This window comes from Dendrobates tinctorius, unplaced genomic scaffold, assembly GCF_039654945.1.
Source record: "Dendrobates tinctorius isolate UK_male_01 unplaced genomic scaffold, ASM3965494v1 ptg000226l, whole genome shotgun sequence".
NCBI lineage: Eukaryota > Metazoa > Chordata > Amphibia > Anura > Dendrobatidae > Dendrobates > Dendrobates tinctorius.
This window is the reverse complement of record NW_027361893.1, coordinates 3,972,488-3,985,285: the sequence shown is the minus strand read 5'-3', so window position 1 is coordinate 3,985,285 and position 12,798 is coordinate 3,972,488. Positions and strand designations below refer to the sequence as shown.

General features: G+C 47.9%; 1 protein-coding gene across 4 annotated transcripts in view; it reads right to left on the bottom strand.

Annotated features, from left to right (window-relative positions):
* The window catches only part of LOC141059251 (uncharacterized), a 53,527-nt gene that overhangs the window by 32,369 nt on the left and 8,360 nt on the right, over positions 1 to 12,798 (bottom strand). For all 4 annotated transcript variants that reach the window (XM_073555562.1, XM_073555559.1, XM_073555560.1 and 1 more), the window contains exons 2-6: positions 3,022 to 3,167; positions 2,713 to 2,892; positions 2,508 to 2,631; positions 2,327 to 2,424; positions 2,038 to 2,128 (exon numbers count right to left, since the gene is read on the bottom strand). In XM_073555562.1, coding sequence (XP_073411663.1) covers positions 2,038 to 2,128; positions 2,327 to 2,424; positions 2,508 to 2,631; positions 2,713 to 2,892; positions 3,022 to 3,099 — 571 coding nt within the window. In that variant the 5' untranslated portion in view covers positions 3,100 to 3,167. The remainder of the gene's footprint in view (positions 1 to 2,037; positions 2,129 to 2,326; positions 2,425 to 2,507; positions 2,632 to 2,712; positions 2,893 to 3,021; positions 3,168 to 12,798) is intronic.

The following is a 12,798-nucleotide window of genomic DNA, read 5'->3' as shown; positions in this document are numbered from 1 at the left end:
GTCCTGACAGATACACCGCAACAGAGACGAGTTAAAAGGGAATAAGCACACCGTGTAGAGTACGACGTCTGACCAGTGAACGGACTGTTGGTGAGTTGGCTTAGGGCAGCCACAGTGTCGGAAGCTGTAACTACGTCAGGAAAGGAGAAAGGACAGGACGTATATATACGTCCCCGGCGAGAAACACGGTGTGTGAAGCGGCTCTAGATATAGAGGGCCATGAGTGAGGTAGTGTGCTGTGTCGTGAAGCGGCTCTGGATGCGGAGGGCAGAGAGAGAGCGATATGGCGATGTGTTGCGAGGGCCGTCAGACGGACGGCGCGCAGAAATAAACTTGGACCTGTTGTACCCAGTACCTGCCTCCATCTTGTCTCTGTTTCGTCTCTGCGCGGTAAGAAGAGGGACCACCCCCCCAGCTCGCCCCACCAACCCTACAAAATGATCAAGCTGAACAGTCTTCGATAAAAAAAATAATTAACTAGTGATGAAACCTCTCTGGAGTAATTAGAGTATGGTGCTTCGTGGTTCCTAAAAATCTAAACTATTGTAAGGGCGTATATTTTCTGTCAGATGTGTTTCTTGAAGAAATACATTCAAAGAGAACTTTTTATAATAGTGCAGAGCTGAGATGTCTTAGGGTACGTTTCTACGGTACGTCTTCTTAGTGCTTTGGACGGAGCGGAAAACCAGCATCGCCCTAAGCGCCGCCCTCGTCTGGCCACACAGTGATTCCGGATGTGCTCAGTGAACACATCCGGAATCACCGCAGGTTAGCCATAGTGTAGGCAGTTTACCTTGCGGAGACTAAGCGACTCCGCAAGGTAAACCAACATGCTGCGGTCTGGAGAGACACGCAGCATGTCCGATTACGCGGGTGTGTCACCCGCGTAATCGGACGCATAGTGGAGTTGGGATTTCATAAAATTCCCTCCACTATGCAGGAACAACTGGACGCTGCGGATTAAACGCTGCGGGAGGACGCAGCGTTCAATCCACAGCAATTTCTGATTGTTTCCGCTATGTGGAAACACACCCTTAGATTTAGATCTCAGGCATTTGGAGGAGGTAATGGGGACCTTTATTTAAAGAATACAAGGGAGTTGCAGACTCGCATAAATGATTCAGGGAATTCCCACCACAAATCATATAAAATGAAAAACTATAGACAAAATAAAAAAAGTTACATCCCTAACAACAATGTATGTATGAAGGGAGAATTCAAAATTCAACCGGACTTCCACTCATTAATGGTGGACCATTGGAGCTACTATGAGTCCTGACCAGAAGATTAGAGAAAGTATTAGTGCTCCCAATTGCAGTAAAGATTGTACAGTAATTTGAATTACTTAGAATTGAAAACATAACGTCATTTATGACGTGGAGTGAATCCATGAAACCAGGGCTCGAGCAAAGCCAATACTTCTCCTGCCGACATGAATAAATGTATATTACAGCCATCAGCCACGCACAGCTTAGAGATATATCATGGCACAGGTGTAATGTATTTCATGTTGTTTATCGCGATCTGGTTTGAAGTTAGCTGGTTTTAAAAGAAACTGAAAAGTCAGGATAAAGGGACTTGTAGGGACCAAATGAGCACATTCAGCAGCACAGAAGGGAGAGAAGGAAGATTCATCCAATAAGATATCAGGGATCTAGGAAGCCAACAGAATCATTACCCTCCACTTTCTCTTACAGGCCCATCATAATACTTTTCCTCAAGTGATTTTCTAACTTGTCAGCACATTCTACGTACACTGTCATTTGGCTTTGTAGTTTACAGATCTGTGCAGGTAACTTTCAGTGTTTGCTAATCCCACGGGGGTAGATGAATCCTCTAGGCTGTAAGTTCTATAGAATAGGGCTTTCAATACCCAAAGTCACTTGAACTGATTTGGGTGGAGGAACATTTTGTGGTCTAGAAGCAAAATGGTGATCACATGACTGTGATACAACCAGACTACACCACCGATAAAGCAGCCACAGCCGATGACTTAAGAAGAATCTGTGACTTCTGCATTTAGTGGTTACTACTCACCTGGGTAATCATATGTAGGAATCTCCTCTTTACACCGCTCATCACCCCTTACATATGTCTCTGTAGTATTAATATGGGTCAGATCTTCACCCTGAAACAAATATTGTAAAAGTCACAGACAGATGGAGAAGTCACATCTATGATCAGCTCTAATCCTGCCATCTCCACCATTCTCATTACACAAGTATAAAACATATAATACTGGTGGATAAAACAAGACTGAGCACAAGACCTTCACAGCCGTCTACACATCATAGGGGAGATCTCATGACACCTTCTCTACATCTACCTGATGATCCTGAGGAACATTGGGATCTTCTTGTTTATACTCCTGTGGAAGAAGAGGACGGGGACACCTCTCTGGTGTTGTCCTCTTACTGGATAGCTCTGGAGGAAACACATACAGGGACTGAATTCATTCTTTACATACAGATAATTATAGGCCGTGTGTATTTAGTCCTGTCTATTACCTGATGATGTGAGGGGCTGGGGAACCTCCACCATGACATCCTTGTACAGATCTTTGTGTCCTTCTAAATACCCCCACTCCTCCATGGAGAAATAGACAGCGACATCCTGACACCTTATAGGAACCTGACACATACAATGATACCGTCATCCTCCCGATCCCGTCAGTGTTACTGTATAATGTCCCAGTATTCCCAGCAGTGTCACCTCTCCAGTCAGCAGCTCAATCATCTTGTAGATGAGTTCTAGGATCTTCTGGTCATTGATGTCCTCATGTATCAGGGGGTGAAGTGGAGGCCCCGTGATTGGGCTCAGGGGTCTTCCCCATCCCTCAGACACAGGGTCCTGACAGCGCTCACTAGAGGTCTTCTTCACCACTGTGTAATCCTGGTTATGGAGAGACACATTAATAAATCTCACTACAGACATTCCCAGAGTCCTCACCTCTCCAGTTCTGTCCATCTGTTATTCTCATAGATAAGAATGATGTAATGTGACGTCATCAGAATCTCTCACCTCTCCAGTAAGCCGGAAGAGGATCTCTAGGGTGAGGCGTAATATACTCTCCGTCATCTTGTCTCTGTCCATATCCATCCTTGATGGGTAAATCAGGAAAATTCTTATAGAAGCTCTTCACTGACAGTATCTGATATTGTAGGGACCTGAATAGAAAGACGATGTAACATCATAAAAAATTCTATATAATACAATTACTGACAAAAATTAGAAATGAAGGCAGCACTCCATATTTTGCACTGTGGAAAAAAGATGGACTTCATTCAGACCCACATGTCAGGGCTACGTTTCTTCTCACACTGAGCCCTTCTCAGAGGTCATGGGTCTTCCAGCAGGACAATGACCCAAAACACACTTCAAAAAGCACTAGAAAATGGTTTGAGAGAAAGCACTGGAGACGTCTAAGGTGGCCAGCAATGAGTCCAGACCTGAATCCCATAGAACACCTGTGGAGAGACCTAAAAATGGCAGTTTGGAGAAGGCACCCTTCTAATATCAGGGACCTGGAGCAGTTTGCCAAAGAAGAATGGTCTAAAATTCCCGCAGAGCATTGTAAGAAACTCATTGATGGCTACCGGAAGCGTTTGGTCGCAGTTATTTTGGCTAAAGGTTGTGCAACCAAGTATTAGGCTGAGGGTGCCAATACTTTTGTCTGGCCCATTTTTGGAGTTTTGTGTGAAATATTCAATGTTTTGCTTTTTGCTTCATTCTCTTTTGTGTTTTTTCATTTAAGACAAATGAAATGAGGATAATAATACCAAAGAATTTGTGTTTGCAATCATTTTCAGGAAGAAACTGAGTATTATCTGACAGAATTGCAGGGGTGTCAATACTTTTGGCCACAACTGTATGTGTGTTTGTCACTTACATGTAATATATATGTATTCTATGTGCATATATCTATTCTATCTTTTCTATTCTATTATAACCTGTCAGTGTGATTTTACAGTAGCCGCATATGAATTGCCGGCTTTTCAAAGGACACCAGTGTGTAAAAATCGGACAGCAGTCGCATGGTGCGAGTGTTGTGCGATTTTTTCCTCGCACCCATTGACTTGCATTGGCGAGTCTTGTCTGAGATATACAGCAATACGCAACATGCTGCGATTTTTTTTCTCAGTCCTACTTCAGCTGAGAAAAAAAAATTGCAGATGAGATGTCACCTATTGAATAACATTGGTCTGAGTGCAATCTGATTTTTTGATTGGATTGCACTCGTCCGTATTTCTCGCATATGGGTATGAGCTCTAATCAATGGTAAAGTCGTGGACACCTCTTCACACCTGTTCTACATGCAATTCTACCTCAATGATCATTACTATAACGTCACTGTAACTATAGTATGTAACCAGTGCTGCAGCCAGATTCTGTGTGGCTTGCTGGGAATTATTATTATTTTTTACCGTATGCACTCGTGTATAAGCCGACCCCCCTTATTTTGCCACAAAAAAACTTATTGACTCGCGTATAAGCCGAGGGTGGAATCCATAAACTATGCCCTCATATGCAGCTCCATAGTTTATGCCCCATATGCTGCTCCATAGAATATGCTCCCCATATGCTGCCCCATAGAATATGCCCCATATGCTGCTCCATAGTTTATGCCCCCCATATGCTGCCCCATAGAATATGCCCCCATATGCTGCCCCCCATATGCTGCCCCATATATTATGCCCCCCATATGCTGCCCCATAGATTATGCCCCCATATGCTGCTCCATAGTTTATGCCCCCCATATGCTTCCCCATAGAATATGCCCCCATATGCTGCCCCATATATTATGCCCCCCATATGCTGCCCCATATATTATGCCCCCCATATGCTGCCCCATATATTATGCCCCCCATATGCTGCCCCATAGATTATGCCCCCATATGCTGCCCCATAGAATATGCCCCCATATATTATTCCCCCCATATGCTGCCCCATAGATTATGCCCCCATATGCTGCTCCATAGAATATGCCCCCATATGCTGCCCCATATATTATTCCCCCCATATGCTGCCCCATAGATTATGCCCCCATATGCTGCCCCATAGATTATGCCCCCATATGCTGCCCCATAGATTATGCCCCCATATGCTGCCCCATAGATTATGCCCCCATATGCTGCTCCATAGAATATGCCCCCATATGCTGCCCCATATATTATGCCCCCCATGTACTGCCCCATAGATTATGCCCCCATATGCTGCTCCATAGAATATGCCCCCATATGCTGCCCCATAGATTATGCCCCCCATATGCTGCCCCATAGATTATGCCCCCCATATGCTGCCCCATAGATTATGCCCCCATATGCTGCCCCATAGAATATGCCCCCATATATTATTCCCCCCATATGCTGCCCCATAGATTATGCCCCCATATGCTGCTCCATAGAATATGCCCCCATATGCTGCCCCATATATTATTCCCCCCATATGCTGCCCCATATATTATGCCCCCCATATGCTGCCCCATAGATTATGCCCCCATATGCTGCCCCATAGATTATGCCCCCATATGCTGCCCCATAGATTATGCCCCCATATGCTGCCCCATAGATTATGCCCCCATATGCTGCTCCATAGAATATGCCCCCATATGCTGCCCCATATATTATGCCCCCCATGTACTGCCCCATAGATTATGCCCCCATATGCTGCTCCATAGAATATGCCCCCATATGCTGCCCCATAGATTATGCCCCCCATATGCTGCCCCATAGATTATGCCCCCCATATGCTGCCCCATAGATTATGCCCCCATATGCTGCCCCATAGAATATGCCCCCATATATTATTCCCCCCATATGCTGCCCCATAGATTATGCCCCCATATGCTGCTCCATAGAATATGCCCCCATATGCTGCCCCATATATTATTCCCCCCATATGCTGCCCCATATATTATGCCCCCCATATGCTGCCCCATAGATTATGCCCCCATATGCTGCCCCATAGATTATGCCCCCATATGCTGCCCCATAGATTATGCCCCCATATGCTGCTCCATAGAATATGCCCCCATATGCTGCCCCATAGATTATGCCCCCATATGCTGCTCCATAAGATGCTCCATATATTATGCTCCCATATGCTTCCCCATATTTTATGCCCCCATATGCAGCTCCATAGAATATGCCCCCCATATGCTGCTCCATAGACTATGCCCCCATATGCTGCTCCATAGACTATGCCCCCATATACTGCAAAAAAAAAATTGCCATACTCACCTCTCCTGGGTCCATCGCCGCTGTCTGCCGCTTCTTGTGTCGGTGACTGTTCAGCCAGCAGAGGGGTGGCACGCACTAACCACATCACCGCGCCCCCTGCTGCCTAGACGTCACTGACACAGGATGCAGCAGAGACAGCGTTGAGCAGCGATGGACCGGGGGACAGGTGAATATCGCCATACTCGCCCATCCTGCCGCGGTCTCTGTCTGCAGCCTCGCTTCTCCACTGTCTCCCTTCCTGTCTTCAGCGGTCACCTGGTACCGCTCATTACACTCATGAATATGCGCATATTCATGAGTGGTAATGAGCGGTACCAGGTGACCGCTGAAGACAGGAAGGGAGACAGTGGAGAAGCGAGGCTGCAGATAAAGCGGCAGGACAGGTAAGTATGATCTCTGACACCCCCGCTCCCCCTCCGACCCCCAGGTATATGACCCGTGTATAATCCGAGACAGGGACTTTCAGTAAAAAAAAAATGGGCTAAAAATCTCGGCTTATACACGAGTATATACGGTATATAGCGCCATTAATTCCATGGTGCTGTACATGGGAAGGGGGGTTACATACAAAGTTATAGATATCATTAACAGTAAACAAATTTACAATGACGGACTGGTACAGAGGAGAGAGGACCCTGTCCTTGCGGACTTACATTCTACGGGATAGTGGGGAAGAGACAGAAGGTCGGGGGTGCAGCAACTATGGTGGTTTTGAGGCGGCGGCTCGGGCGGTGGTGAGGCGGCAGAATGGTTATTACAGGCTGTAAGCTTTCCTGAAAAGATGGGTTTTCAGGTTCCGTTTGAAGGATCCGAGGGTGGTGGATAATCCGATGTGTTGAGGCATGGTATTCCAGAGGATACGGGATATTCGGGAGAAATCTTGGAGGCGGTTGTGTGAGGAATGAATAAGTGTGGAGGAGAGTAGGAGGTCTTGGGAGGATCGAAGAAAACGTGAGGGAAGATATTGGGAGATTAGTTCAGAGATATAAGTAGGGGAAAGGTTGTGGATGGCTTTGTAGGTCAGTGTTAGTAGTTTGAACTGGATTCGTTGGGGAATTGGGAGCCAATGGAGGGATTTGCAGAGGGGAGAGACAGGGGAGTAGCGAGGAGAGAGGTGGATTAGTCGGGCAGCGGAATTGAGGACAGACTGGAGTGGTGCAAGAGAGTTGGCAGGGAGGCCACAGAGTTGCAGTAGTCAAGGCGGGAGATGATGAGGGCATGTACAAGAGTTTTAGTAGATTGAGGACTGAGGAAGGGATGGATTCTGGAAATATTTTTGAGTTGGAGGCGACAGGAGGGGGCAAGAGTTTGGACATATGGTTTAAGGACAGGGCAGAGTTGAGAGTTACTCCGAGGCAGCGGATTTCAGGTGTCGAGAGTGCATGATGCCGTTTACCATAATAGATAGATCGGGTAGGGAAGATACGTGATATGGAGGAAAGATAATGAGTTCAGTTTTGTCTACGTTGAGTTTTAGGAAGCGAGAGATGAAAAAGGAGGATATGGCTGATAGACACTCCGGGATTCTGGACAGCAGAGAGGCGACATCTGGGCCAGAGAGGTAGATCTGAGTGTCATCTGCATACAGGTGGTACTGGAAGCCATGGGACTTTATGAGTGGTCCTAGTCCAAGAGTATAGATGGAAAAAAGTAGGGGCCCCCGGACATAGCCTTGGGGGACTCCAACAGAGAGGGGGCGGGATGAGGAGGTAGTGTGGGAGTGGGAAACGCTGAATGTGCAGTCAGAAAGGTATGAGGAAATACAGGACATGGCAAGGTCTTTTATGCCAAGGGAAGAAAGAATCTGTAGCAGTAGGCAGTGGTCAACTGTGTCAAAGGCAGAGGACAGGTCAAGAAGGAGGAAGATGGAGAACTGTCTGTTAGCTTTGGCTGTGAGTAAGTCATTAGTAATTTTGGTCAGGGCAGTTTCAGTGGAGTGGTGGGGGCGGAAACCAGATTGCAGGATGTCAAGGAGGGAGTAAGATGAGAAGTGGGAGGAAAGTTGAGCATGGACATGCTGATCGAGGAGTTTGGAAGCAAACGGGAGCAGTGACATGGGGCGATAGCTGGGCATAGCAGTTGGGTCAAGGTTTGATTTTTTGAGGATTGGTGTGATGGTGGCATGTTTGAAGGCAGAGGGGAAGGTACTAGAAGCTAGGGATAGGTTGAAGAGATGGGTTAGGGCTGGAGTGATCATGTTAGGCTAGTTTCACATTAGCGTTTACGGCCGTAGCATCGGGCTGCGCACGGCCGCCGCTAAGCCCCGCCCCCTGCCGCGCCTCCGCCGGTAGCTCCGTCTACGGACGCATTACGCTGCATGCGTCCCCTATCTTTAGCACTGGGGACGCTGGCCGTGCGCAGTATGCATTTGGCGGCGCATGCGTCCTTTTGACGCTGCTCCGACCAGCGCCAAACGCAACAGGCTGCAATTTGGTGCGCTCGGCGCAGCGTCAAAAGGACGCATGCGCCGCCAAACGCGTACTGCGCATGGCCTACGTCCCCAGTGCTAAAGATAGGGGACGCAGGATGCATGAAGCGTCATGCGTCCATAGGCGGAGCTACCGGCGGAGTCGCGGCAGGGGGCAGGGCTAAGCGGCGGCCATGAGCAGCCCAATGCTGCGGCCATAAATGCTAAGGTGAAACTAGCCATAGTGAGGTTGGGGAGCAGGTGGGAAGGGATGGGGTCAAGTGCACAGGTGGTGAGGCGTGATTTGGAAAGGAGACGAGTAAGCTCTCCTTCAGTGATGTTGGAGAAGGAGGTTATTAGGGAAGGGCAGAGGTCTGGTATGTGGAGTGGTTGGGGAGGAACTGTAAAGGTTTGCCTTGTTTGGTCGATCTCGCTTTTGAAGTAGGTGGCAAAGTCCTCAGCAGAGATGAGGGGAGTTGGAGGTGGCAGTGGTGGGCCGAGGAGAGAGTTAAATATGCTGAACAGTTGTTTTGGGTTGTGGGATAATGAAGATACAAGGTTTGTGAAATAGGTATGTTTAGCAGAGGTGAGGGCTGATTTAAAGGCAAGTGTAGCTTGTTTGAAAGCAGGGAAGTCGTCTGGCAGGCGTGTTTTCTTCCAACGCCGCTCCGCACCCTGGATGCTTGTCAAAGTTTTTTGGTGAGGTTGTTGTGCCAGGGTTGCAGGGGAATTGTAGTGCTGTGCACAACCAGCAGGAAATTTCATCTGCTTTGCTTCTATCCTCTGATCTGCATGTGTGTGATGCAGAGATCAGTTACCCTGTAACACCCTGGAACATAGCTCCAAGGATTTACTTACTGTATATACTTGAGTATAAGCCGACCAAAGTATAAGCAGAGGCACCTAATTTTGCCACGGAAAACTGGGTAAGCTTATTGACTCGAGCATACAGTTGTGGCCAAAAGTATTGACACCCCTGCAATTCTGTCAGATAATACTCAGTTTCTTCCTGAAAATGATTGCAAACACAAATTCTTTGGTATTATTATCTTCATTTAATTTGTCTTAAATGAAAAACCACAAAAGAGAATGAAGCAAAAAGCAAAACATTGATCATTTCACATAAAACTCCAAAAATGGGCCAGACAAAAGTATTGGCACCCTCAGCCTAATACTTGGTTGCACAACCTTTAGCCAAAACAACTGCGACCAACTGCTTCCGGTAACCATCAATGAGTTTCTTACAATGCTCTGCTGGAATTTTAGACCATTCTTCTTTGGCAAACTGCTCCAGGTCCCTGATATTTGAAGGGTGCCTTCTCCAAACTGCCATTTTTAGATCTCTCCACAGGTGTTCTATGGGATTCAGGTCTGGACTCATTGCTGGCCACCTTAGAAGTCTCCAGTGCTATCTCTCAAACCATTTTCTAGTGCTTTCTGAAGTGTGTTTTGGGTCATTGTCCTGCTGGAAGACCCATGACCTCTGAGGGAGACCCAGCTTTCTCACACTGGGCCCTACATTATGCTGCAAAATTTGTTGGTAGTCTTCTGACTTCATAATGCCATGCACATGGTCAAGCAGTCCAGTGCCAGAGGCAGCAAAGCAACCCCAAAACATCAGGGAACCTCCGCCATGTTTGACTGTAGGGACCGTGTTCTTTTCTTTGAATGCCTCTTTTTTTCTCCTGTAAACTCTATGTTGATGCCTTTGCCCAAAAAGCTCTACTTTTGTCTCATCTGACCAGAGACCATTCTTCCAAAACGTTTTAGGCTTTTTCAGGTAAGTTTTGGCAAACTCCAGCCTGGCTTTTTTATGTCTCGGTCTAAGAAGTGGGGCCTTCCTGGGTCTCCTACCATACAGTCCCTTTTCATTCAGACGCCGACGGATAGTACGGGTTGACACTGTTGTACCCTCGGACTGCAGGGCAGCTTGAACTTGTTTGGATGTTAGTCGGCGTTCTTTATCCAACATCCGCACAATCTTACGTTGAAATCTCTTGCAATTTTTCTTTTCCGTCCACATCTAGGGAGGTTAGCCACAGTGCCATGGGCTTTAAACTTCTTGATGACACTGCGCACGGTAGACACAGGAACATTCAGGTCTTTGGAGATGGACTTGTAGCTTTGAGATTGCTCATGCTTCCTCACAATTTGGTTTCTCAAGTCCTCAGACAGTTTTTTGGTCTTCTTTCTTTTCTCACACACAAGGACACAGGACAGAGGTTGAGTCAACTTTAATCCATGTCAACTGGCTGCAAGTGTGATTTCGTTATCGCCAACGCCTGTTAGGTGCCACAGGTAAGTTACAGGTGCTATTAATTACACAAATTAGCGAAGCATCACATGATTTTTCGAACAGTGCCAGTACTTTTGTCCACCCTCTTTTTTATGTTTGGTGTGGAATTATATCCAATTTGGCTTTAGGACAATTCTTTTTGTGTTTTTTCATTTAAGACAAATTAAATGAAGATAATAATACCAAAGAATTTGTGTTTGCAATCATTTTCAGGAAGAAACTGAGTATTATCTGACAGAATTGCAGGGGTGTCAATACTTTTGGCCACAACTTTAAGCTGGGTGTCAATTGTCCCCTCATCCCTATCCTGCTATGTGTGGCACCCCCAGTCGTTGTGTGCAAGGCTCGCTCCCCCGGGTCGCTGCGCACACGGCTCGCTCCCCCCGGTCGTTGCATGCACGGCTCGCTCCCCCTGGTCGACGCATGCACCGCTCACACTCCCCCTGTCCTACTCACCACCCTCCTCGCGCCGTCGCTGCATCTCCGTCCCGGCATGGCAGCTCTTCCTGGGCTGAGTAGTCACATGGCACCGCTCATTAAGGTAATGAATATGGGCTCCATGCCAATGGGAGCAGAGACGTGTGCATGTTCATTACCTTAATGAGCGGTACCACGCGACCGCTCAGCACAGGAGGAGCTGCCGGCGCTGGGACAACAGAGATGTAGCGACGGCTCCATTATTCTCTATGTGGAGTGCGGCTCTGTGGGTGGAGGTATGATGTCTTCACAGCCACCGGCTCCTGACGATGCTCCACCGTTCCCCCTACCCCGTCGGCTTTCTGGACAATGACTCGTGTCTAAGCCGAGGGGAGCGTTTTCAGCACAAAAAAAATGTGCTGAAAATCTCGGCTTATACACAAGTATATAAGGTATAAAAATCTTCTCCAGCACCGGCAGATGCAGAAACCACATGGACAGATATTAGAGGATAACACAAGTCATAACACAGACAGGAGAGAGGGCCTGTTCCCAGGAACTACAGTCTGAGGAAAGGGCTAAAAAGCTTTCACTAGAGCCCTGTATAGCTGTATAATGAGGCCCAGGCTTTATAGTGAAGGGACAGGAGGGAGAAAAGAGGGGAAAGTAGCAAGAGCCAGACTGCCCATCACTAGAGCCCTGTACAGCTGTATAATGAGGCCCAGGCTTTATAGTGAAGGGACTGGAGGGAGAAAAGAGGGGAAAGGAGCAAGAAGAGCCAGACTGCCCATCACTAGAGCCCTGTACAGCTGTATAATGAGGCCCAGGCTTTATAGTGAAGGGACAGGAGGGAGGAAAGAGGGGAAATTAGCAAGAAGAGCCGGACTGCCCATCACTAACCTGCAGAGCTGCACTCCACATACTGTAGAAAGTAATGGAGCCTCCAGCACCCACCTCCACCCACAGAGCCGCACTCCACAAAGAGAATAATGGAGCCTCCAGCATCTACCTCCACCCGCAGAGCCACACTCCACATAGAGAATAATGGAGCCTCCAGCACTGACCTCCACCCGCAGAGCCGCACTCCACATAGAGAACAATGGAGCCTCCGGCACCGACTTCCACCTGCAGAGCCACACTCCACATAGAGAATAATGGAGCCTCCGGCACCGACCTCCACCCACAGAGCCGCACTCCACATAGAGACAAATGGAGCCCCCGGCACCGACCTCCACCCGCAGAGCCGCACTCCACATAGAGAATAATGGAGCCTCCGGCACCGACCTCCACCCTCAGAGCCGCACTCCACATAGAGAATAATGGAGCCTCCGGCACCGACCTCCACCTTCAGAGCCGCACTCCACATAGAGAATAATGGAGCCTCCAGGACCGACCTCCACCCGCAGAGCCACACTCCACGGAGTGTACAGAGCGGAGCC